This window comes from Podarcis raffonei, chromosome 17 (genome assembly GCF_027172205.1).
Source record: "Podarcis raffonei isolate rPodRaf1 chromosome 17, rPodRaf1.pri, whole genome shotgun sequence".
NCBI lineage: Eukaryota > Metazoa > Chordata > Lepidosauria > Squamata > Lacertidae > Podarcis > Podarcis raffonei.
Genome location: NC_070618.1, coordinates 28,122,549 through 28,149,661, shown reverse-complemented (window position 1 = coordinate 28,149,661; position 27,113 = coordinate 28,122,549). Strand labels below are relative to the sequence as shown.

Genomic DNA, 27,113 nt, shown 5'->3' with positions numbered 1-27,113 from the left:
CCACTATATGGCACGCTTGACTAAAAACAAATAGTGGAAACTTGTGTGACATTCCCACACCAATTTTAAAAGTTACTTTGTGTAAGTAAAATGATAATATCCCTTTTGTAAATCAATTAAGGGCTTCTAAAATCAAAAGCAGTGGGAAAAGTCAGCAAATTAAATTATACTATAAATTAAATTAAATTAATTAAATTATAGTAGATCCAGCGAGAGCAATGAGCCTCGTGTCACTCATGTTCATTAATTTCAACAGATCTACCTGGAGTATAAATTTGTTGGCTAACACCCAGCAGGTTTAGGTTCTGCTAAAATAAAAGCTTAATTTCATGCAAGTGTCTAGGACCTAGTTCTCTCTAAAGTAGGAAAGCTACATCTATCATAAACAGCCACTTAAAACTTTTATTTTTTTAAAAAAAGATTCCTGCAAATTGGACAAAGAGAAGATTGTACCTGCAATGGGGATTTTCTGAATGGAAAAGCATTTGAGCCAAGTGAGCCCCTACCTGCAGCCTGAAGCTGTAAGGCCCAGGCCTTACAGAGAAAATAAGACTAGGGGATTAGGTGCAATGGTGCAAATACATTGTTAAATAACGGAGGGATGGAATAATGGTCAGTGTATGATGGCTGCTCAGAGAAATCACTTTAAAAAGACCAGACCACCATGGGGAGGTACAAAATCTGGACACGTCCCATTACGACACTAATAATTACAGGTGACACAGATTGTGTGCGTCACAGCCAGCATCCCTAGGACATGTGTCCATAGGACAGGGGAAGCAGTGTAATCACAGACCTGCCTTGATCTGTAGGTAATCGTTAAAGAAATTGGAGTTCTTGTTGGAAATACACTAAAAAGGATATACCAAGAGCTCAGGCCACAAGTTTCAATATAAGGAATAATTCCTACTCGAGAGTTGAAAAGAAAAACGTGTATATTCTGCTAAGAATAACAGTTTGAAGCTAATAGTAAATTTAAACACAACGTGTAAGTACGATAGTTTTAAGGTAAAACATTTAAGTACAGAAATAATGTAGTTTCAAATATGCAGTGATATAGTATAAAGGTACATAAAATACCAGTACACAACAATTATTTTGATCTGTAGGTAAGCAACACTGAGAAACAGAATTAGTTATGACGAATCAGAAGTATAAAGGAAGTGGGAGCAAATGTCCCTAGTCTGCAAAATGTTCACAGAAATGAGACAACTGTGGTAATAGCTGTTCTACTCTATAAAATACCTCTGGCCGTAATTTTAGAATCACTTCCTGCCATTAAGAGGGGTCTGAGCTCTTAAGATATTGAACTATATAAAGGTTAAATTCCCAGGAAACAGGACAGACGATTATCCAGTCACTGGGTATTTTAGGTATTCAAGCACTGACACCGCTTTTATCTATTCACTGCAATCTAAGACTGGCAGTCCTGGAAAGGCAAATCATGACATAAGCAGTTTGGTGAGAGCGACTCGTGCCCCTCCTTTTAAGGCACCAGCAACCTTTAAGCAAGCAAGAAAGCCCCCTCCAACATACCTGCTGCCGAAGTTCTCTCCGCGCACTGCTTCGACATATCCAAGTTGCGCAGTTCCTCGGTGCTTGCATACTTCATGACGCTGTTGATGGAGGACAGAGTGCTGATGAGCTGAGAATTGATAGAGCCGATCTGTGAGTGCGGCTCTCCGAATGCATCAGCTAACTCAGAATAGTTTTCAGCAAGTAGCATCTGCTGCTCTTGAACAAGCTTCTGGACCCGTTCGATGTAATGATCCAAGCCGGTCTTCATCTCAGGCTGAGAGAATGGGCTGTCCAGCCCAAGGTTCCCCCAGTCAGAAACAGAGTCATCCCCAACACCAATGCTTCTTGTGCCAGGTGGCGCTACAGACACCGGAGGAGGACCACAGGCAATATTTCTCATTTTCAGGCCCACTAGATAGTTCTCGTTAATACTGATCTGCCCCACGCCACAGTCTTTGGTCTTTGTTAGGGAGGGTTTGTCAAAGCTGGCCGTGCTAGAAAGCACCGTCCCCACGCCAATGGAGCGAGTTTTAGCCGCCGTGTTTACATCCTTGACCCTTCCATCTCCTATAGCGACTGTCCTCATCTCGACAATCACAGTGTTTGTCTGCTTATCGCAAGTGCTGAGGAAAGTGTTGGTGCCGGAATCTATCAAGGGAGCTACGTCCGTGTTGGTGAACTGGTCAGCTTGTTCTAACACTGTGTTGGTTCCCTGGGTCGCCGTACGAGGCACCGCCATGACTCCAGTATCTGCCTTGCAAGCAGGTTCTGTGTTGGTGCTGCGGGAAACGGCTTTGCTTGCTGGGCAGACTGTTTGGACAGGACAGTCTCCGCAGCCTATGGACCGAACTTCCTTGATTTTCAGCTCCGTCTTGCGCAGGCTTAATCTGTCCACGGATTCCTCAGTGTTGACCCCCGTTTCGCAGACGGACCTTTCCGTGCCCACACCCTTGTCACACATCTCAAGAGAGCTCCCCGTGCACCGATCACACATTTCTTTTCTCTCCTTCACAATCCACCAATTCATAGGCACATCTGGGCCCGCAGCTGAACTGTGCGATTGAGGCCTGCACAATACTCCAACGCTGCTCATCTGCAGATGGCTCCCCACGCATGCATCAACCACATCCACGTGACCTCCCACCATTTGGTCTTTTGTTTGTACGACTGCTTCCACCGCTCTGCTGAAGACAAGGGGCTGCGCCATCAGCGCCTTGTCCATTTTTTTCCTGGATCCAGCTGCCTGGAGCTCATGCTTTAATTTGGTCATCTCTCTGTCGTGAGTCGTTTCCCTCAGCTGAACTTCCAGTCGGTAGATCTTATCTTTGAGGGCTTCAATGGTCTGATGCTGGAGCTCTAGTTCCCTCTCGGCCTCTGTAGGCAGGCCAAGCATCCCCTCCGTCACCCCGATGCTTGAATCTTTAGTCTTCTGCTCTGTTCCTACTGCTACATCCCTGCACTTTATCAAAGCTCTGTTGTACACAACAACATCGTTCATGTTCTCCTCTGTGCCCACGGCAACTGATCTGCTCTCTTTCGCTGCACTCGCTCGGTTCACTCGCAGGTTAGATGGAACGTCATAGCTGCTGTCTTGGATCTTCTTCTCCAAGGCTTGCATTTCAGCAGTCAACTGCCTGAACTCTTCCACCCTCTCTGAGCTATGTTCCACGCTCCCCATGTCTTCCTCACAGTCTATATAGAGTTCGCCACCCCCTCTGGCCGGAGAGAGGGGCTTCCACTGCTCCGCATTTCCTGCGCTATAAGATCTCTTTCTGAAATGGCCTGCGTCGTTCTGGTTGACGCCCCTTTGGCTTTTGAGCTTCTCTACCATCTGCCTTTTCTCCTCCTGCAAGACTGAAATCTTAACCTGGAGCACGGGGATAGTCTTGACTTGCTCCTCAAGCTCCTTAAGGCGCTTGAGGGCAATGGCCATTTGTTCCCTGATGTGTTGCAGGTGCACCGGGCTGACGTTAGTCACCGGTGTCGATATCCCTGAGCTCAAGGGGCTGTGGCGGATGGAGCTCCCTAGAGAGGATGCGAGATAAAGATTATATTCCCCATTGCCCTGGTATCCATTCTGAAACTGCTGAGACATCTGGTTGTGGCCGCTGGACCCCACAAAGGAAGGGAGGGAACTTGTGGAGCCCATGGCTCCAAAACTGGAAAGCCTCGGCCGCCGAGATTCTCCTGGAACTGCCTGCATCGCCATCTTCTCCTGCTCCAATCTCCTCCGTGTTTCCATGAGAGTTTTCGTAACGCGGAGGTTGTGCCGAGGCGGCTGTGGCGAAGGAGGCCGGAGCTGTTTGCTTTCAGGGATAGTTAGGAAGCTTGGAGAGGCTTCAAAGGACAAGGACGGTCTCGGGGCAGCGGCTGCTGGGCTTCGTGCTGCAAAGAGCGAAGACGAATGTTTGTTTTCATCACTGTTGGATGAAGACAGAGATTCATTGGATGTCCACCCGCTGTATTGGCCAGAGGTGTTTTTGACGGCTGCAAAAGGTGGCGTCACTTTCTGCTTTTTCTGAATGTTCAGTTTCTTAATAGTATTTCCCTTCTGTATATCTTCCACATACTTGAGAAAATCCAAATCAAGCTGGTAACCATAAGGTGTTTCCACAAAATAGGGGTCCTTCTGATTTCTGTCATCCTCCCCATTCAGAGCATTTTCATCTTTTTCTAAAAGAAGGAAACACATACATTAAGCATAAAATCCTACATAAGAGGGTTTGTTTGTTTGTTTTGGTAAATTTTAAGCACTCTATAATTTGGCAAGTTATAAGCACTCTACTCAGACAGCAGAATCAGTGTTCCACACTGGAAAATCTATTGCATGTCTCTTGATTAAATTTTTAGCATGCACACATTTTCCTTTTAAGACTGCGTCAGCAGAATTTTAAACCACAAAGCAGGTGGGTACATTTCTCATAGGCTTTACATAAAGCTGTATTTTTAAAAAGAAACAACAAGACTCTGTTAATACCATGAAGCAATACTTTAAAAGGAATTCTGTATTTCTACAACATCTCCAGTATAGTTTCCATGTGAAGTTCAACTATTTGATACGCTGCGGTGTTGTGCAAGGGAATTCAATACATCTCAGAGCTCTTCCTAAGGGCTACTACCAAAAAAACCCCCCAAACCTCTCTTGGTTTACAAATGCTAAAAACAGACAAAGTTATTTGGATTTCAAAACAAGATAGTCCAAAGGAGGAGGATCTCCCTAGCACATTCATCTCTGATTGTTCATGCAACCTATTTTATATTCCTATACGGTGCAGAGTCGACACACTGAGAACTATGCAGGCAGACCATTTCCAGAGCAGTCTAAAATATCTCAGATGAAAGAGAAACTGTCAGCTCAGATGTCAGGACAGCCCAGCTTCCTGGAGACACGGGAGAGGCATGTCGCACCAAAGCAATCTAAATAAAACTGCAGCAGATCTGCTGAGCTTCTGCAGGAAGGATATTTATGCCTAGGGTGGCTCTGCAACCTGCTTCCCACTCTCAAACACAGAAACACAGCAAGAACTTCAGAGCAAAGCCTTCATTTACATCAGCTTGAAGTTTCTCTTTCTGTCCCTCCACGCTGCTGTTCAAAGTCTACCCGGCCTCGCTCTATTTCCTGCAATCGCAGCTCCGTACGTCACGCAAGCTATTTTGCCTGCGAAATCCCTGCCTCCCAACTTTCTCATTCTTCAACCCTTAAAGGGAAAAAGTACTCGGCATTTATATAAATACAGCAAAACAGAGCACAAACATTTCATAGGCTGAGCTTCTTCCAATGAGTTTATCAGCTCAGATCTGGAAGGGGGGAGAGGTTTTTCATTTCTCTACTCCTTTCCAGCACAGATCTCTCTCTCTTTATTGCAGCAGACACCTCTTAAAAAGGCTCACAAGTCCCGCTCTTTTCATTAACATTTCTTCAGATTTGAGGTGTTGCGCTTTTTCAGTTTCTCCTTAAGAAATAGTTTGCGTTCATAATCTAAGTGTATACTAAGCCCTCTGAAATCATGAAATACATGAGCTATTCTTTGATATCTTAATGTGAGCTGTTGAAAAAACAAAAATGACTCTGCACACCAACGATCCTTTAAAAATGACACAAAAGTGGCTGCATCATATGCCATTTCTCCTGTGTGTGTTTGTGTGTAGGGAAAGCTAGTTTATACACAACTTTTAGAAGGCTGCCCTGTTAAAGGGAGGTTTTTAATGCTTGATGTTTTCATTATGTTTTTAGATATGCTGTAAGCTGCTCAGAGTGGCTGGGGAAACCCAGCCAGATGGGCAGGGTTATTATTATTATTATTATTATTATTATTATTATTATTACTATTACTATTACTATTATTTTACACATCACTTGGGAAGACAGACGAACTAATATCAGTGTACTGGAAGAAGCAAAGATCACCAGTGTTGAAGCAATGATTCTTCAACATCAACATTGTTGGACTGGTCATGTTGTGCGGATGCCTGATGATCATCTTCCAAAGCAACTACTCTATTCCGAACTTAAAAATGGAAAGCGTATTGCTGGTGGTCAACAAAAGAGGTTTAAAGACTGTCTCAAGGCAAATCTAAAAAATGTAGTATTAACACTGACAACTGGGAAACACTGGCCTGCGAGCGCTGCAATTGGAGAACAGCCTTTACCAAAGGTGTCATGGCTTTGAAGACACTCAAACTCAGGACACAAGGGAGAAACGTACTAAGAGGAAGGCACGCTCGGCAAATCCACACCGTGATCAACTCCCGCCCGGAAACCTATGTCCCCACTGTGGAAGGACGTGTGGATCCAGAATTGGCCTCCACAGTCACTTATGGACTCATTGTTAAAACCGTGTTTAAGGAAGACAATCTTACTCTGTTATGAGGGATCGTCAAAGAAGAAGAAGAGAATAATAATAATAATAATAATAATAATAATAATAATTCCTACACAATATATGCAGAGAGCTGCATAAAAATAATTCTGGGTTTCCGTACATGTCCAGTGTACATTGCCCATCCCTGGCGCACACACTGTGTTTACTCATGTAGAAAGAGTACTTGCAGATAGCAGCTCATGGAACACATACATAACCTTAATGCTGTTTTTGTCTGTCTGTTTGTTTTTAAGACAGGTTTTAAAGCAGTGGTTTCTCTGTAAGGCACAAGGGCCAAGCAGGAATTTTGAGAGCAAAGTGTCTAAAGAAGTAAGAAATAATAACACAGCCTGATTTAATTGACTCCCCCCCCCCACCAGAACAATTTAAAACATTAAGAAAGGCGGGTGGAGTGGGGGGGAATACTCACAAATAAATACATAATCAAAATATCCCTCTAATAATCACCTTCTAATATTGGAAGTCTGGGGACGCGGGTGGCGCTGTGGGTAAAAGCCTCAGTGCCTAGGGCTTGTCGATCGAAAGGTCGGCGGTTCGAATCCCCGCGGCGGGGTGCGCTCCCGTTGCTCGGTCCCAGCGCCTGCCAACCTAGCAGTTCGAAAGCACCTCCGGGTGCAAGTAGATAAATAGGGACCACTTTCTAGCGGGAAGGTAAACGGCGTTTCCGTGTGCGGCTCTGGCTCGCCAGAGCAGCGATGTCACGCTGGCCACGTGACCCGGAAGTGTCTCCGGACAGCGCTGGCCCCTGGCCTCTTAAGTGAGATGGGCGCACAACCCCAGAGTCTGTCAAGACTGGCCCGTACGGGCAGGGGTACCTTTACCTTTACCTTTAATATTGGAAGTCAGGTGGTGAGTGTCAACCAAAACGGAGCCCAAAGGGGGACTGGCTGGGGGGGGGGTATTAAATAATAAATCTAGTCATGCTCACCTGTGACCTACGAGATAAAACACAATAATGTTTCTATAAAAGCGGAAATGTTTCGTGAATATCACAGTAAAGCAAAGCCGGCTGGCCAGCTTACGCAAACAGATTTATTTGCATTTTGCAGAGGGTCAAACAGTTGCCCAACCTGCCGTTTCTTTGTTGGTCTAACCAGCAAAACTGCATTCTGGCCAGTAACCAGGACCTTTACCACACACCCAGAAAATCTTCCCAAAGCAGCTTCATCTGCTTCCAGGTTTTTGTCGGTCTCTGGATACAAGGCCATCAGCTCCTCCCTACCATACTAGCTGTGGCCTCACAAGGGGTGGGTGAAGGATGACTATTATTATTATTATTATTATTATTATTATTATTATTACTACTACTACCCCGCCAATCTGGCTGGGTTTCCCCAGTCACTCTGGACAGCTCCCAACAGAATATTAAAAACACGATAAAACATCAAACATTAAAAACTTCCCTAAACAGGGTCGTCTTCAGATGTTTTCTAAAAGTCAGATAGTTGTTTATTTCCTGGGAGGGTGTTCCACAGGGAGGGAGCCACCACCAAGAAGGCCCTGTGATGAAAGCGTATTAAAAGAAAACAACCACCAGAATCACCACCTCATCCTTCCAAATCCAGCCCTTAAAGATGTTAGCGGAGGAGCTAAGAATTTGAACTCAAGTCACTTGCTCAGTATTAAAAAGATACGCTCCCTGGGCTGCGTTGCCACTTAATCCGATCGCCTCCACCCTCAGCCTTGTTGCCCACCACCGCGGTGCCCAAGGATTGCCCACAAGAAGATAGCAGGTGTCAGATGGTGGTGGTGGTTGCTCGTGAGTAACCAGGCAGGACTCCGACCTGTCTTTTACAGGTTTTATTGTGCAAACTATTTACAGTGCAGATCCACAAAGTTCATGGCCGTCTTAGTCACTTGCAGAATTCGGGAGTGGCCCCTTCTGGCTTCTCCCCCAACGTAAGAACTTTGACACCCCAAACCTCCACCTCCTTGCATTTCACCTCTCTGTGCAAGCTGGGCGACAGAAGTGGCGTGCGTCCCTCCTGCCAGCCTGGCTAGGTGAGGCGCTGTTGCTCTCAGCAGCACCCTTGAGCCCTTTCCCCGTTTGGCTGGCCCCTCTCTTCTCCACTGGAGGTGTGGCTTTTCCCACAGCTGGAAGAGGAACTGCTCCTCAGGAGTTTTGGACGCTCCCTGTATCCCAACGTCCCCTCTGCCTCCCTCCCCTGTTCTGATGGCAGTCCCCTGGCATCCGGCAGTTACGTGACAAAGCTAGAGAGGTTTGGACTCTGGCCTTAGCTAGGTGGCTTGACTAGAGGACAATGTCCCCAATGCACCTTGCAAAATTGTGCCTCGTGGGACTGTCGAGTGTCAACGTCCACAAACGCAACCCTGTGGGCACGGAGGGGAACAGAAGAGACAGGGAAAAGAGGGACGACTTCGTTTCTTTCCAAATGGCTTCCTTTTTTCAGCATAAGAAGCCCCGCTTTTAATTAATGGAGACACACCTGGGGGCTCCAAAGTAGCTCTTAAGTGCATGCTTTTCCATCAAAGGTGATGAAGAGATCAAAGCACTTGGGCCCCCCCCATCGTGTCATCTTGACATGAGCCCCCCCCCCCAATGCTTTGGTCTCTTAAGGGACACGCGCTGTCAGATCGCAAGTAATGTAACGTCAACTGCTAGAGGAGGTAATCACGGTTAATAATAATTATTATTTATACCCCACCCATCTGGCTGGGTCCCCCCAGCCACTCTGGGTGGCTTCCAACAAAACACTAAAATACAATAAGCTATTAAACATTAATAGCTTCCGTAAACAGAGCTGCCTTTAGATGTCTTTGGTAGTTTGGTAGTTATTTTTCTCTTTGACATCTGGTGGGAGGGCGTTCCACAGGGCGGGCGCCACTACCGAGAAGGCCCTCTGCCTGGTTCCCTGTAACTTGGCTTCTTGCAGTGAGGGAACCACCAGAAGGCCCTCGGCGCTGGACCTCAGTGTCCAGGAAGAACGATGGAGGTGGAGACGCTCCTTCAGGTATACTGGACCGAGGCCGTTTAGGGTTTTAAAGGTCAGCACCAACACTTTGAATTGTGCTTGGAAATGTACTGGGAGCCAGTGTAGGTCTTTCAAGACCAGTGTTATATGGTCTCGGTGGCCGCTCCCAGTCACCAGTCTAGCTGCCACATTCTGGATTAATTGTAGTTTCCGGGTCACCTTCAAAGGTAGTCCCACATAGAGCTCATTGCAGTAGTCCAAGCGAGAGATAACCAGAGCATGCACCACTCTGGCGAGACAGTACGCGGGCAGGTAGGGGCTCAGCCTGCATACCAGATGGAGCTGATAAACAGCTGCCCTGGACACAGAATTGACCTGCGCTTCCATGGACAGCTGTGAGTCCAGAATGACTCCCAGCCTGCTCACCTGGTCCTTCAGGGGCACAGTTACCCCATTCAGGACCAGGGAGTCTTCCACATCTGCCCGCCTCCTGTCCCCCAAAAACAGTACTTCTGTCTTGTCAGGATTCAACCTCAATCTGTTAGCCGCCATCCATCCTCTAACCGCCTCCAGACACTCAAAAGATTACATTTCAAAAGATCTAATCTTAAGGAAAGAACCATATTGTATCATTAAGATTGGCAAATTTTAAATTTCAAAATTAATTTTAAATTTATACAATTTATAACTCTGTCGCATATGCTATACAAAAAGCAGATACTCCTGCAATATTATTCCATTTCTGGGACTCCTGGGCACTTTTCTTCCCAGGTCCAGAAGAGAATTTCTTTGGCAAAGTACCGTATTTTTCGCTCTATAACACGCACCCGACCATAACACGCACATAGTTTTTAGAGGAGGAAAATCCGTAGGCATGCCACCCGTAGGCATTTCCTCCATAACACGCACAGACATTTCCCCTTACTTTCTAGGAGGAAAAAAGTGAGTGTTATGGTGCAAAAAATACGGTATTTTAGGTTATCAAACAACCCTCCTTTATGCTTGAACTGCTGGCAACTTCTGAACTGGAGCAATTTTGGTGCAATGATTGTCAAGTTCTATTTCACTGTTTGCTTTGCTTTGCTTAAGCACTTAAAAGACCGTAAAACGGCCTCTTTCTCTCCTACTTAAGGGGTTATTTTTAGCTTCTACCATATTAGGATTAGCCGCACTTGTTATTTTCTTGGAAGGATGCAAACATGGGCTCATAGATTTCAAGTGCTGAAACTGTGACCGTAGGTACTGAGAGCAAAGAGTTGTGCTGAATGCAGGCATAATAAGCAGTATTATGGGATGGAGGGAGGGAGGAATAGATTCTTGCAGCTCTGACAGGGCTCCTCTCAGTTCTTAATATGTAAAATTGTTCTCTGAGATATTTGCAAAAAAGTCCAAAAAGTACTCGTGATAAAGATTAAGTGAGATGTCATTAAAGGTTGGTTCCCCCCTTCAGTGTATGGAGATTTCATATATATTTATTCTGTAGAACTTTGGGGTAGGATGTAATTTGAGTTTTCGATTTTTAGCTTTAAGTAGATGAGAGATCTTGCTGTTTCTAAATTTACCTTAAATTGTGTTTTTGTGCTGCCTTTTTTTTTAAATAATTGTTTTATCCTCTGAGTGCCATCTTGGGGGGTCTTTCCAGCCAGAAGGCAGCACAAAACAAATTTATGACATTAAAATTCGCTTTCCCCCTTCCCCAAACAAGAAAAATCTATTGCTTACATGTAGGCAAGGGAAGGTGTGAAACAGCCAGTACAGAACTTCCTCCGCTTGGCAAAACCAAACAGTCACAGGCAGATATTGGAGTGATCCTTCTGTGGTATTATGGCAGCGGAAAAAGCTGTATTGTAACTTTTGAATAAATTGAAACTTTTGTTTTTAAAAAAGGTGCCCAATCAAATAAGGCATATGTAAAAATCAAGCTCATTTGGTTAGTATATCTGAGGTAATAACAATCATCACTCCTTTAACTTTTTTGCATATTCAAACAAAGCACTGCCCTTGAGTGTGCAAAAATCTCAAAGAAAATGGGTAGGTCTCTTTAGTTAGATGTTTGACACTGATGCACTCTTATCTGAAAGTGCTTCGGGGTGCCAGTCACAAAATAATTGTGTGTGTGTGAGAGAGATAACTATGATCTGGGAGCCTTTTTGGCTGAAGAGAGGGGTACAAATCCTTTAAATAAATAAATAAAATGGGCTGTGTGGTGTAATGCAAAGAGAGCCATTCCTAAAATAGCCTTATGCTTTCCCTAGGAAATCGGCTATCTCCTGCTTGTCTCGATTGTGGAGAACATACAATACTGATCTTACACACACACACACACACACACACACGCTACTGCTGTCTATTAGCAACGGAGAACATTCCTCAGTACAGTGGTACCTCAGGTTACATACACTTCAGGTTACATGCGCTTCAAGTTAAGAACTTCAGGATGAGAACAGAAATCGTGCTCTGGCGGCACGGCGGCAGCAGGAGGCCCCATTAGCTAAAGTGGTGCTTCAGGTTAAGAACAGTTTCAGGTTAAGAACGGACCTCCAGAACGAATTAAGTACTTAACCCGAGGTACCACTGTACCAGGAAAAATATGCAAAGGTAGACACTCCACACTGACTCTCATCAATTGCTTACAAGGTTCCTTCACATTTTGCCCGACAACATTCTTTCTAGTGCCACAGACTTGCTTTTAAAAAAGAACGAAAGCTCAGAGCCTTGGGCACCTGTCCAGGGGAACACCAGCAAAATGTTCTGCAGGCTCCACAATGCCCCTGGGCACTGGGTTGGCAATCCCAGAGGCACTATTTCGGAGAGGATTAATGAAAAGAAACACACATTGTTCTCACAGTTCTGCATTGCTGAAGCCTTGAGACCTGGCTAGCCACTCTGACTCAGACAAATTTGCCTTCACTGCTTGCAGAAGACAGAAATCTGTGCAGTACCAACTCCTCAAAGTTCTCAAAACTCTCACTTTGGCTGGGCCATCAAGAATTGAAATCGGCTTGCTCTGAATGAGTGAACCAAGATTCATTGTATACTAGAGGAGAACCTTGACAGTGAGTAAATTCAACCAGTGTACAAGAGCAGCTCTGAATGAGACCTTAAAACCATCACCTTCCTCCCTCATGGAAACAAACCACAGGAATGGAGCAGGCATGGCAAGGGAATATAAGCCTTCCAGAAAACCAAACATTCCCGAGACGACAACAACTTTTCCTGGGAAACGTGGATATGTCAAAGACTTCACTCAAACACATTCTGTTGGGAGTTCTGTGCTGGATTTTTTTTAAAAGAGAAGTATTCCAAAGAGAGGGGGAAAAGGTTTGTATGAACAGGCAGTAAGTTTGCAATGTGCTCACAAATGATAAGGGGCACCAAGGTATTCCAGACGTACAATCACATTTGGTTAATTGCATTCCTGTTGAGTGTTCAGAGTCCTGGGCCGCTGCATTTGAGCACCTCCTTATGCCAATAACAAGGTCAGTAATTTTATAATTTCAGAAAATACTCCTCTCCCATCCCCTTTCCCCCTTAAGGTGAACAAGCACTCCTTGCTCAGGTTTAGCTATGTGGAAAATGCTTGGTAATTTACAACACAAGCTATTCATTATCGAAGCAATTGCCTGAAAACACTTTACTTTTTTAAAAAAGAAAGAAAAAGAAAATATATCCAGCTTGTTCCCTAGGTTAAGAAAGCTCAACCTGCTCTGTTAAACTTGATTTAAAGAACACACTATCTCCTAACACGCTATAATGCCACAGGCAAAGAAAATATAAACTCTTCAAGAATGCCTCAGAACAGAAGCACTGAGATGTTTCGCTTAGAGATACCCACCATCTCTCACATACCTTGCTATGTCCAAGCAGAAACGGCACATTAAAGTTGAGAATTAACTCTTTTTTTAAAAAAAAAAGTACACGGACATGCAAACATTCATTTAGAGGATGGAAGTTGTGTTACGTGAGGGGGAAACAGGCTAAAAACAGAGACACGCTCGGCTGTTGCAGAGGTAAATTGGAAATAGGCACTCTCCTATGGCCATTAGTCTAACAGAGTTACTTTGTCCGAGAGAACAGTGCTATCTTTATGTTAAAAAGTCGCAGTGAGAAAAGCAACCAGCCAGCATAGGTAGGAGCAGATAATTCTTGGGGCGGGGGGGAGGGCAATGAAACAACAGAAGTTACGAACTTACATTCCCTAAAATTTGTCGTTCATCCCCCCCCCCCCAATCTGCCAGCGTTACTTACTTATTCCGCGAAGAGCAGAAAGTTGCCGTGTGTTTTCCTTGCAGGAAGTTTGGCTTGAGGCAGACTTTCCTTAGCTTTGCAGGGAATATGTGCTTCTGACACATAAGCAGGCAAGGAGCCCAAGGCTCGCTGTGGAGAATTTATTTATACTCATTTGGAATTTCCTGACAAAATTCTCCCCTGCCTGCCAGGCTCGGCTAATGGAGCTCCACGGCGCAACCTCTCCCGGCTTGTGCAACATCATTCGCTGCACCATCAAACGTAGACGGCTGCTGTTCAGAAGAGCTGGATTTCAGAAAAACAGCTCTATGGCAGGAGGTCGCATCATGTGAACCACGAAGAGTTGCACTCCTCTGATCATGTCGAACAAGCCAAATCAAACAAGAGGGGAAGAAAAGGCAGCGGGACTCCTCTCGCCCTCCTCATTCCTTCCCCTTTTGACCCCCCCTCCCATCGCAGGCAAAGAAAGGTTCGCGGAAATAATATGGTCGGGATAATTGTCTCCCTTGTAACCGTACCACAGGCTGCTTTCAAATAATTCTGGTTTCCTTTGCCACATGCAGTCTGTTTTTGCTCCCTTTTGTCCAGCCCAGCTTGCAATTTGGAGGCTAAAAATAAAAGCTTTATTCCGCCTGGGAGGCAGGCAAAAATATTTTGCTGAAGGATGCGGCCAAAAATGAGACAAGTGCACTTTCTAAAGGGGGGAGGGAAATTTGTCCGAAATAAAAAGACAACCTTCCCAGAGCTACTATATCAAAAAGGCTTCCCTGAACATGCATTTTTTTTTTAGTTTTCAAACATTACATTATCAATCTAACCGTGTGCCCAGGCCCAGATATCCGACATTCACAGCACCGTAACAAATCAATCACTGGAAAATGTCAACCAAATCTCTTCCATCTTTTCACTGATATTGCAGATTAGGAAAATATTAACTGATTTGTTTTGTTTTTAGTAGATAATTTCCAGCGTAAGTCAGCTGTTGAGAGAGTCCAAAGTGTAGGGGCTTCAAGAGATACCCTTATCTCGAGGTAAGTATCAGAATTTGGAAACACGTTTTAGTGACTTTGGTTTGAACTGTTTGCAGAGGAACATGATGCTCTACCCCAAACTCCCGCAGTCAGAAAGAGGGTTCGGGGTGCAACACAGTTTCACAAGATCAACCCCCCCAACCATTTCCAAATGATCTGCCAAGAACTCTGCAGCAACAGCAGCACATTTCTGCACAAACTCCAAGGGTTTAAAGTGGAAATGACCAACGGCGTTGGCATGTTGGCATGACCAACAGCATTAACGTCTCTCCGTCAGAATCAATGGTGTAGATGGCATTGTAGTTATATGGTCTCGGCGGCTGCCCCCAGTCACCCGTCTAGCTGCCAAAATCTGGATTAGTTGTAGTTTCTGGATCACCTTCAAAGTTAGCCCCACATAGAGTGCATGGCATTTTTCCAAATGGGAGATAACCAGAGCATGCACCACTCTGGCAAGACAGTCTGCGGACAGGAAGGGTCTCAGCCTGCGTACCAGTTGGAGCTGGTAAACAGCTGCCCTGGACACAGAATTGACCTGCGCCTCCATGGACAGCGCTGAGTCCAAAATGACTCCTAGGCTGCGCACCTGGTCCTTCAGGGGCACAGTTACCCCATTCAGGACCAGGGAGTCCTCCACACCCGCCTGCCCCTGTCCCCCAGAAACAGTGCTTCTGTTTTGTCAGGATTCAACCTCAATCCTGAATCAATGGTGTAGCTGGTAAACCAGCTGGTGCTGGTAATAAGCCCCTCAGGACACAATCTGTGACTAGAGGAGCAAGCTGGGTCCCTCAGGGCACAAATCTGGTCCTTTAGGGAGTGAACAATCGCACCCAGAGCCGCCATTTTCCTGGCCAACCAGTCTGCTGTGTTTCCTGTCCTAGTCACCTGTTTCTTATCTGGTTTAAGCTCATTTCCCCTATTGCTATCCATAATTCATTTCAAATAGTTCTTCAAAAATGTGGCTGCTCCACTTGGATCTGATGACAAGGAGAAAAAGCGCTGGCGTCACCAGTAAACTCCATGCTCCTAGACTGCAGCTCCCAGTCCTTCTTAAGGCAAGTATTTTCTCATTTCAAATATTTATGAATCATACACAAGGCAGTAAAAATATTAGAAGAGGCCAGATCAAATTATTTTTCCAGAAATATTTACTGAAATAAAAGATACTTCAAAATCCATACAATATCTGCATTTAAAAGCTTGGAAGACCAAACTCAACTTGAGGAGCTCCTTAGAACGAGTCTGTTGAAAACTGCTTCCCAGAAAAGGCCACAATGGTACAATACTCTAGCCTGAAAATGGTACTAAAGGGTTGATGGTACTGAAAGAACCAAGAATCTTTTTCTCTGTATTGGCCAGCTGGCTGGGCAACCAAAGCAGTTCCTGTACTAAAACAAAAATATTCAAAAAATATCCACCGCATTGCTCTCAACCATCTGTTTAGCCTTCTGTATTTTACCTGTGTTGTTTTAATTTGTGTAAACCACCCTGAGTCCTAATCTGGGGGGAAAGAGGAATGTTGTGGCAGTTTTTGTTGATAGAATGAGAGTAACAACTATATTTTATATAAAGTTAGGGAGGAAATCAGGTCATTTCTTAGCCAGATGATTAATAAAGTCAATTCATACAGATCATGTCTTCTTATTTTCAGTCTTCTGGGGTCCTGGTTTTGCTCTTAGCCTTTAGGAGTGAGCACTAGGCAGCCAGGTCACCACATCCTGATACCATTCAAAACAAAAGCAAGGGAGCAAATAGTTCTTTAGGACAGAAAATCTAATATGCTTGCAATAAACAGATGGTTCGGTGTATAGAGAGGACCCTGTCAATTCTGCCAAAGGGAGGAGAAGAGGTTTTCCAAAGCAGAAGACAAACACAGCAGCGAAAACACTCTCTTTGCCATCTTCCATAAAGTCTAATAAGGGACACATTTCTGGGAACATGCCCACTGGGAAACTATTGAGAGAGAGATTCACGGCACACTTTGAGTGAGATTTTTTTCTTTTGGCCACTCATGGCCCTTAGAACGGAACCCTAAACCTGCATATATGGCAAAGGGCTTTCAAGTGAAATACAGTGGTACCTTGGTTCTCAAACGCCTTGGTTCCCAAATGCCAAAAACCCAGAAGTGTTCTGGTTTTCGAACATTTTTCAGAAGCTGAACATCTGGTGCGGCTGCCGGCTATTGTTTCTGAGGTGCCTGCACCAATCAGAAGCTGTGCCTTGGTTTTTGAACATTTCAAAAGTCAAAGAAACTTCTGGAACAGATTAAGTTTGGTCCTTTTGTTTTTGCTATTTATTTTGCGTTTTTATTTTTGAGGCTTTTTCGGTTCATTTGTTTTTGTGACTGTGTGGAACCCAGTTCAGCTACTGACTGACTGATTGCGCGACTGCGGAAATGGATAAAAGCCCCCCAGCCAAACAATGACTATCATCAGTGCAGGTAAGGATTTTTTTCCCCAAATTTTTTAAAAATCATCTACAGTACTGTCTTATTAATTTTATAGTACAGTTCATTGATCATTGCTTTCATTTTATGGATCCATGTTCTCGATGGAGAGTAAAATTTATGTTAAATTGCTATTTTAGGGGTTGTTTTCAAAAGTCTGGAACGGGTTAATCCATTCTGCATTACTTTCTATGGGAAAGCCCACCTTGGTTTGGGAACGCTTTAGTTTTGGAACAGACTTCGGGAACGGATTAAGTTTGAGAACCAAGGGACCACTGGTTCTCATTTCATTTTACAGGCACCTTCAAAATCCCTACCTCTCTCATTCTCCTTCACAAGGGTAAGCTCTGCAGTCACAAAACCTTCCACCTTGACACCCACAGGTGGAATATGCCAAACAAAACCACCGGAAGCCTCCAGGCCAGCCTCAGAGCCACCAGGTAGCAGCCGCTGAGTTGGGCAGAAGTAGTTACGTAATAAGGCAGTACTAGCTTGCTACCTGTTCACTCCACCTTTCCTCTAAGGAGCTCAGGGCAGCATTTATGACCTGCCCTTCCCATTAATCCTTACGATAAGCCTGTGAAATTGTGGAGGCTGGAATATAGGGAATAGGCGATGTCCACATGTTACATCCAAAGTGTGTTCCCCCAAATCTTGGCCACCGTAGTAGCTCAAGGGGTTGCTGGGAACTGTAACTCTATGAGGGGTAAACTACGTTTCCCAGAATCCTCTGAGGGGTAGGGGGCATTGGCTTTTAAGGTAGAGGGTGCCTGCAGCCTACATATAATACTCTAGGCCAGTGTTCCCCAACCTTGGGCCTCCAGCTGTTTTTGGACTACAACTCCCATCATCCTTGACCACTGGTCTTGCTAGCGAGGGATGATGGGAGTTGTAGTCCAAAAACAGCTGGAGGCCCAAGGTTGGGGAACACTGCTCTAGGCACTGCACTCTAGGCACTGTGCTTTTTAAATAATTATTGGTTTTTTTAGACCAATTATCTCACTGAAAAATGTTCAGTGTTTTCCTTTCCCACGGAAATTTTTCCATCCCATAAGTGCATTATTAACAATTGCCAATTGCAAGTGCGGTATTAGGCAAGGCTGGCGGTTTCAAAGCTTTAATTAATGTTTTTCAGGGGATTATCTCCAGCAGATACACGAGAGAAGCATATTTCAGGTCAAACATCTATGGTGTACCGAGACAAAAACATTAACGGTGGGCAGTTTTTCTAGCCTGGTTTACTAGAGACAAGTAAAATAAATGTGTTAAATGATATCGCTCTCATCAGGAAACGTTCCAATGCAAATCATGTTGTGCAAAGGAACCCAGTTCAAAGTTCTCCTGAAAATCTGCAGCCCTAAAGGAGTTTCACAACAAAGTGCCATCTCACAATTCATTCACAGCCTCAACAACCGATGCATAAGGAAAGTAAAGGGACCCCTGAACTTTAGGTCCAGTTGTGGCCGACTCTGGGGTTGCGGCGCTCATCTCACTTTATTGGCCGAGGGAGCCGGCGTACAGCTTCCTGGTCATGTGGCCAGTATGACTAAGCCACTTCTGGGGAACCAGAGCAGCGCACAGAAACGCCGTTTACCTTCCCGCCGGAGCGGTACCTATTTATCTATTTGCACTTTGATGTGCTTTCGAACTGCTAGGTTGGCAGGAGCAGGGACCAAGCAATGGGAGCTCACCCCGTTGCGGGGATTCGAACCGTTGACCTTCTGATCGGCAAGTGCTAGGCTCTGTGGTTTAACCCACAGCACCACCCGCGTCCAAACTGATGCATTCCTTAACACAGACAAAAGTACAGTGGAACCTGGGTTGTCGAACGCTTCAGAAGTCGAACGTTTCGGCTTTCGAACGCCGAAAACCTGTAAGCAAATGCTTCCATTTTCAAATGCACCTTGGAAGTCAAACGGCTTCTCCATTTTTTCAATGGATTTTGCCAGCCGCAATTGCGCCTCGGTTGTCGAATGTTTCGGAAGTCGGTCTTCCGGAATGAATTATGTTCCACTGTACAGATAACTAGGCTGTGACAAAAAAACGTGAGAATAGAGAGGTGCTAGCATGATCCAGTTGTGCAGTTCACACATCACAGAACCATGATCTCACACAAAAGCTGTATATTTAAAAGCACAGGTGAGCAGGTTATTCCTGAATCCACTCCCTGTAAGAATAGGTGCCAACAAGCAATAGTTGCCAACAAGCAAATGCAATTAATATGCAAAATGTACATGAGAAGATTTCATAAATGGGCAATTGATTTCCACACTTAATCTTCCTCTCCCACACAACATCTACTGATCATCAATTTCTCCTGATGATCTAGAGACCTAGAAAAGGTGAGACCAAGAACTCAAGGGCTATCCATTGAAGGGAGCAGAGAAGGTTGCTTATAGAAGAGTGTGAGGCAAGGAGAACGTCCATGGAACTTTGTACGATATAGAGGTCAGGGCAGCTGGAAGAGAAATGCAAAATTTCCTGAAATTCTGATGTCATGGGGGAAACAGGCTTTTTGGGGGGAGTGGGGTTTCAGGAAAAACCCATAAATAGGGGGGGGAGGGGGAATGAAAAGCATGCAATGTTTGTTTAGCTCCCTCTACGGCTCAAAAGTCACTGTTACTCGGGTAACATAGAATGGGTGTATAATCTGGTTTGCCATTAAATCACCACGTTTGGTTTATTTATTCAGTAAATAATTACAATTTCAGTTTCCTTTTATTTGTTATTTTAAATGTTACAAATGGAGCTATAAGACACTGAACTGTTTTGCAGGTTTTTGAGGAGTAGGCAAACAATTACAAAAACGGGAGAAACCATGACCTTTGTAGCAAAAAATGAAAATTGCTATGCATTCTGTATGGATTGTGGAAAACTAAGTCCTACTTAGACCAGACCCATTGAAATTAATGAAGTCAAATTAGTCATGTCTATTAACTTCAGCCGGTCTGAGTAGGACTTGTGTTGACTCCCGCCCAGTGTCTCCCTCAGTCCTCCACAGTGTCAAGTAGACGTAAAGCATTCATTTCCATAAAAAGAGCTGTGAAAAGAAGAGGGCAGAGAGCCCAAACTCAATTAATATTTCAGAAAGTAAGACTGGTTAAATGCCATGTGCTATCTGTTTCCGCTTCTTCTACATCTTCATATTTATCATCATATTTATCATGGCTTTCTAAAAACTGAAGGTTTGCCTGAATTGAAACAAGCTTCTCTACCTTTTCAGAATTCATAGTCCAACATTTTCCAGTTTTTTGGGAGGGGGCAATTTGGATTCCCCCGCCCCCAGGCTATCACATCTCTGAGACCTGGGGGGGGGGGAGGGATAGGGTGGTATCCAAATTTAATAAATGATGATGATGATCTCTAAGTAGGAGAAGCTTGCTTTGAATATAGTGCATATTCACAGAGCTGAGGTCATCAGTGAGGAACCTCTAGACAATTTGTGGGGCAATGAGTTCATGCATATTGCAACAAATGGCACAGAGACCAGGCTTTGTTCTGCTCCTCCAATGGACAGCCTCAGACGCCGCAATTAATTTTGCAACGCATGTCATATGCTGGGAGGGACAAGAGAGAATGTGCCCTGTTACAGCATTCCCTGAAATGCACCTAGTCACTGTTTCCATCCTGCTTTATCTGCAAAACGTCAATATTGGGTCAATCTCATCCTCAGGTTAATTTTTAAATGACCTCCTAAAATGGGAACAAATGATGCAATGCAGAGAAACGTAAAGGAAAGGAGGAAGGACACAGGTTCTATGTCCTACCCTACACCAAAGGCTCTTTGATTCTCCAGACTTCTATATGCAGGAAGGATGGAAGCAATAAACCTCTGCTACAGATAAGACACCCAGATGACTACTAAGATGAGGGATTTTTTTTTTAAAAAAATCCTTTTAGGGTATTCATCAGTCATAATGACTTGTGTAGGTTTGCGGGGGAATGTGGTATATGAAAGCCTACATTGCAAACCTAGGTATCAAATAAACAGGAGAACTGCATTTGAAGGCACAGAGATTTCTGAAACATCAGCATGAGAACAACTGTGAAAGCTAAGAACAACTTTGCTTATGGGAGGAACTTTTTAAATATAATCTAAATGCACATGAACTTCAAGTAGAAAGTGGTAAGGAAGCAAATAATTACATTAGCTCAGCTAGGATCTTTGGCCTGTTAATTTTATTTTGTGAGATGATACTGGATTAAAACTCAACTCAACTCCTGCTGGGTTCAAAACATAACACCCTAAAGTTTATATGTTACTGAGCTTATGGAGACTTTCCAGGGGGAGAGAAGGCAGCTTTAAAATAGCATACCCATCTAAGACAATATTCCACATCTTGTTTCAGTGTTTACTGTACAGTTGAGCTGAGCCCCCAGTTCCTATCGACCTATGTTACTTCTAAGAAGTAAAAAGGTAAAGGTAAAGGGACCCCTGACCATTAGGTCCAGTCGTGACCTACTCTGGGGTTGCAGTGCTCATCTCGCTTTATTGGCCAAGGGAGCCGGCGTACAGCTTCCGGGTCATGTGGCCAGCATGACTAAGCTGCTTCTGGCGAACCAGAGGAGCACACGGAAACGCCTTTTACCTTCCCGCTGGAGTGGTACCTATTTATCTACTTACACTTTGACGTGCTTTCGAACTGCTAGGTTGGCAGGAGCAGGAACCAAGCAACGGGAGCTCACCCTGTCACAGGGATTCAAACCGCCGACCTTCTGATTGGCAAGTCCTAGGCTCTGTGGTTTAACCCACAGCACCACCCACATCCTAAGAAGTACTTCTAAGAAGTATTTGCACCTAAAACACTGCCAAATGAAAGCTTCAAGGCAGACACAATTCTCTACGTTTGCACCCCACTTGCGTGGATCCAAAGGTGACCTGTTGGTAGTCAAGATAACCCCACAATTAATTGCTAGTTGCTATAGCAATGAGCTCATACATTTGCTTTGATGCAGCTTAATTGGTTTGGTTTGAAGGTATCCTTATCTGTGGGTCTGAGATACTGGGCTCTGAGCCCAGAGAGGGGAGAACAACTGTGATGTGTTGGGCACCGGCCACTTGTGCTCCCATCTGGTTAGGCAATGTGATATAGTCTGCTCCACTGTACAAAAAATTCATAAATTTTGGGCTGGGTGCGGACAAACTACCTCCTTGCTGCGGTACCTGCTTGCTGCAGGCTTGCGCTTCTAAGAGCAAGGGGAACTAGCAGGCTGCTTTGGCTGTAAGTCTATACTGTTCTTTAATAAAGCATTAGAACTGACTATTCTCACGTCTTTCACCTCCTTGGACTCCTAGGACCTCTCCTCTAGGCTATGGGGCTGGGATGCAGCTCACAACACCACTGTACAGTGGACCCTCTGGATACAAATTTAATTCGTTCCAGGGGTCCGTGCGCACCCTGAAGAATCCGTATTCAGAGGTGCCACTTCTGTGCACACGCGCAGCGCGATAAAGCACTTCTGCACATGTGCGAGCGGCGAAACCTGGTAAAATACTTTCAGGTTTGCAGTTTTCGCAACCTGAAGTTTACATTACTCAAAAGTAACGTAACCAGAGAGTCTACTGTACAATGAAGAAGTTCCGTCAGCAGCCAGGAGCCCACCCTTAGTTCCATTGCCATCCTGTACACATTTACTTGGGAGTAGTCTCAATGGACTTGGTCGGGGTATGACTCTTCTGCATGTTCCAAAGAATTTCCACAGGATTTGGATAATTCACGGGCTGCATTCATATGTACCATTCTGAACTATTGTTTCAGTGAGAGGTCAACAAGCCTGGCCTCTTCTCTCCCGCACGCCTGCAATAAGTAATTGGGAGCCTCCACTTCTGCTTAACCTCTAAACAAGTAGAGCAACATTGAATGCTCAGTGCTTGGAAACACCAGTGGAAGCTGCCTGGGAAAGTTTACAGTCATCATTCCAGCCCACAGAAAACTCACTGAGTGCATGAGTCAATTCTTTTTACTAGAGAGCTGAGAGTACAAAGAAAGTAGGAAGATTCTACAGCGTTAAAATTTGGGGGACGGGTGCATTTTCCCAGGTGTTTCCCAGGGTATTTTGAAGTTTCACGGGCCAACATTCTTTTGCAGAACTATGCTGTAGAACAACATTCACTTGGTCCTCATTTTCTTCATGTAATCCCTTCACCACAAGAAGTGAAGCTATAGGGAACCAGGCAGAGGGCCTTTTCGGTAGTAGCACCCAACTTGTGGAACGCCCTCCTGTCAGATGTCAAAAAGACAAGTAACTACAGAATATAACTTTTAGAAGACATCTGAAGGCAGCCCCGTATAGGGAAGCTTTTTAACGTGTAAAGTCTTATTGTGCTTCTATATACAGTTGTACCTTGGTTTTCAAACAGCTTAGTTCTCCATGGTTTTGGCTCCCAAACGCCGCAAACCCAGAAGTGACTGTTCTGGTTTGCAAACTGTTTTTGGAAGCCAAACATCTGATGGGGTGTCCGATTGGCTGCAGGAGTTTCCTGCAGCCAATCAGAAGCCACGCTTTGGTTTCCGAACATTTCTGAAGTCAAACAGACTTCTGGAACGGATTCCCAAGGTACGACTGTATGTTGGAAGCCACCCAGAGTATATGGGGCAACCCAGTCAGTTGGGCGGGGTGCAAATAATAAAATCCGTCATCATCATCACACTTCACCTCCCCAAATTTAAGATTAATACTACACCTTAATTAGGTAATCAGAATCTTGATGGAGATTTATCGTGGTCTTTAAAAGACTGATAGCTTTCTAAACAAGCTGGACATTTCCAGCCTCTGTGGCTTAAAAAGATAAGATCAGCTATATATTGATCTGCTTCACAGTGAGCTACAAAGCAAGATTCTTGCAACCTTTGGGCAAAGCGGAGTTAAAATGCAATCAAGATTGCAAAGTTAAATCTGAAGGCTGAAAACTAGTTGTATAAGGTTGTGTCCACACACAAATGGGGCTCTCCCACAGGAGTGCGAATATTGCCTTTGTGCTTATAGAGCACTCTCATTCCTTAGCTGGTAAAAAGAATCCACTGTGTACCTACAGTTTTCTTATGATGGTGAACAGCACTAAATATTATAGTATACAGTATCTTCAAAGGATTTGACAGTCACTTCAGACCATCTTTCGAACAAGTTCTATATGGAGACAACAAACTAAAAACGCGGATGACTTTCTTCTTTGTTGCTGAGTTTTCACGAAAAATGCCCCAAACTATTTTCAAAAGGTGCCTTCTCAGCTCCATTTGGCAAATGATGCTATCAAGTTAATTAATACACCTACATGCTTTTGAAATTCTTGCAAGCAGGAGGGTGTGTCCTCTATAGCTGCTTTTCAGCATCTTTCCCAGGTTCCCAGAGAATGAAGAGAAGCAAGAAAGAGGGAAAGATATGAGGAGGAAAGACAACCGGGGGGAGTTATTAAAATAAGTGTGAAGCTGTAAACATAACTATGGAAGAATGAAGTGGGAAGACAATGGCTTTTACATTCTTTAGCATTTTCTTCAGCTTGAAATGTGCCCCTCTGTGCCCTATGCAGACTTGTATATACCGTATTTTTCGCTCCATAAGACGCACTTTTTTCCTCCTAAAAAGTAAGGGGAAATGTTGAGTACGTCTTATGGAGCGAATGGCGCTGCGCAGAGAGGTAGAGCTGCGCAGAGCCCCTTCAGCGAAGCAGGAGGAGGAACGGAGCCCCTTCTGTCCTGGAAGCTGGAGGAGGAACAGAAGGGTCTCTTTCTGTTCCTTCTCCAGCTTCGCTGAAGGGGCGCTGCGCAGTTCTCCCTCTCTGCGCAGAACTGTGCAGCACCCCTTCAGTGATGCGCCAGTCATGCAAAGCCGGAGGAGGAACAGAAGGGACTCCTTCTGTTCCTTCTCCAGCTTCATTGAAGGGGCGCTGCGCAGTTCTCCCTCTCAGAGAGGGAAAACGGCGCAGCGCCCCTTCAGCGACGCGCCGTCCTGGCTTCTGCCTTAGCCATGCGCAGACTCTTCAGGCAGGGGGAGCCTTCATCCCGCTGCCCTGAAGAGGCTTGGCACGGTTATCCCAGAAGCCAGAACAGCCACACGGTATCCCAGAAGCCAGATCCCTCTTGCTGTTGTGGCTTCTGGGATTCAGAATAATTTTTTCTTGTTTTCCTCCTCCCCAAACTAGGTGCGCCTTATGGTCTGGTGCGTCTTTTGGAGCAAAAACTACGGTAATGCTTCCAGGTTTAAGAACCCAAGTTACCCTTTTTTAAAAAAGCAACAACACCAATTTGTATTTAGAAAGGTGATTTCTAAATGGCCCGTTCCAAGGCCTCTCCCCAATACTAACAGCACCTTGCCCCAACTTGCCCACGTGTCTCCTCCTCCTCAGGGAACGGCTAGCTTTTCAAACAGGGAACAAACTTGGAAGTAAAAAACCTAACTGACCAGGAGACACAGTTAGAAGTGGCAGAAAATAATGCCTAGGCCCAGCACTTCTGTAGTCTCAAGTGTGCATGCCACTGGGAGCTTCTCTATAAACCTGCACCTCATAAAACAAAACCATAATTTCTGCAAGCCACATATTGCTGCAAGGCAGTGTAAAAGCTCCACTCCTAAATTGCTCCTTCCCAGCCTGTCACAACCAACCATGGATGGTTTCAGCTAGGTCCCCATCGTCATCTTCACCTCCCACCTTGACTACAGACATCTTCCAACTGCAGTATCATGACCTAGGGCACTGTTTCTTCTACCATGAACTCATGGAAGAGGTGCTCGCTCCTGCTTCCCACGTATCCTCAAGGTTATTTCATGAATAAACCCTTTAGCCTAGTCCCTCAGAAAGAGACCCTATGATGCAGAATGTGGTGGCATAAATCTAGACTGTACCACTTGAGTCCAAAATTTGGTGCACCACAATTCAGCCCGGACACTGAGGTCGGGCTCCGAGGGTCTTCTGGCAGTTCCCTCAAAGTGGCGGTGTTTAAAACCCTAAAGGGCCTTGGTCTGGTATACCTGAAGGAGCATCTCCACCCCCATCGTTCAGCCCGGACATCGAGGTCCAGTGCCAAAGGCCTTCTGGCGGTTCCCTCACTGGAAGAAGTGAGGTTATAGGGAACTGCAGAGGGCCTTCTTGGTGGTGGCACCTGCCCTGTGGAACGCCCTCCCAGCAGATGTCAAGGAGATAAAGAACTATACAACGTTTAGAAGACATCTGAAGGCAGCCCTGTATCGCGAACATTTATGTTTGACATTTTATTATTTTTAATATTTTGCTGGAAGATACCCAGAGTGGTTGGGAAAATATAATATAACAACAACAACAATTTTGATGCCTTCCATCAGCTTTGGCATCTGCCCCCCTATTTGGGTAGGGGCAGCCTAAGTTCTGCCATCTGTGCTCTGGTAAGCTCTAGGTTAGATTACTGCAACGTGTTATACATGGAGCTGTCTCTGGAGACAGTTCGAAAACTCCAGCCGGTGCAGAATTCAACAGCCAGGTTTGTCACTGGGGCAAGATGGTTTGAGCCTATTACACCAATTCTGTCCTGGCTGAAGTGGCTGCTGGCGAGTTTCCGGGACCAATTCAAAGTGCTGGTTTTAACCTATAAAGCCTTTAACAGCCAAATGCCTGGTTATGGAGAAACCTTTTCACTTTCTTTAATGTGGTATACCACAAGATGGAGCCAGTCCAAGTGGTAACTAAAGACATTTGCAGCATCAAAATTGATTTGAGGAGAGGTGTACACGAGTTTTCAGGAGCAATCCGAATAAGCAAAAGAAAGCTTAACTGGGCACAAGATACTAAAATGTTTATATTTAGATTTAACTCCACTTTAGAACACATCCAAAATTCAATTAGGATCATATCACACACAGCAAGAAGTGATATCAGATATTCCAAGCACATGCCATAAGTAGTCCAAGTAAACAGGTCCCCTCCTCCCCACCCCAAATATGTCCACTTTGGAGATTCCTGCCCCTTTATTTAAGGCATCCATGAAGGTTCCAGCTGAATTCTGAATAGATGGTCCATTGTAGACCACATTACATGTGACACTGCCAGGATTAATTGAAATAAATCAAAATAAATCAAAATTGC

At 44.8% G+C, this 27,113-nt stretch overlaps 1 protein-coding gene across 3 annotated transcripts in view; it reads right to left on the bottom strand.

Annotated features, from left to right (window-relative positions):
* KANK1 (KN motif and ankyrin repeat domains 1) overlaps positions 1-27,113 on the bottom strand; it is a 127,208-nt gene that overhangs the window by 20,119 nt on the left and 79,976 nt on the right. For all 3 annotated transcript variants that reach the window (XM_053371166.1, XM_053371165.1, XM_053371164.1), the window contains one exon: positions 1,537-4,191. In XM_053371166.1, the coding sequence (XP_053227141.1) occupies positions 1,537-3,760 (2,224 nt within the window). In that variant the 5' untranslated portion in view covers positions 3,761-4,191. The remainder of the gene's footprint in view (positions 1-1,536; positions 4,192-27,113) is intronic.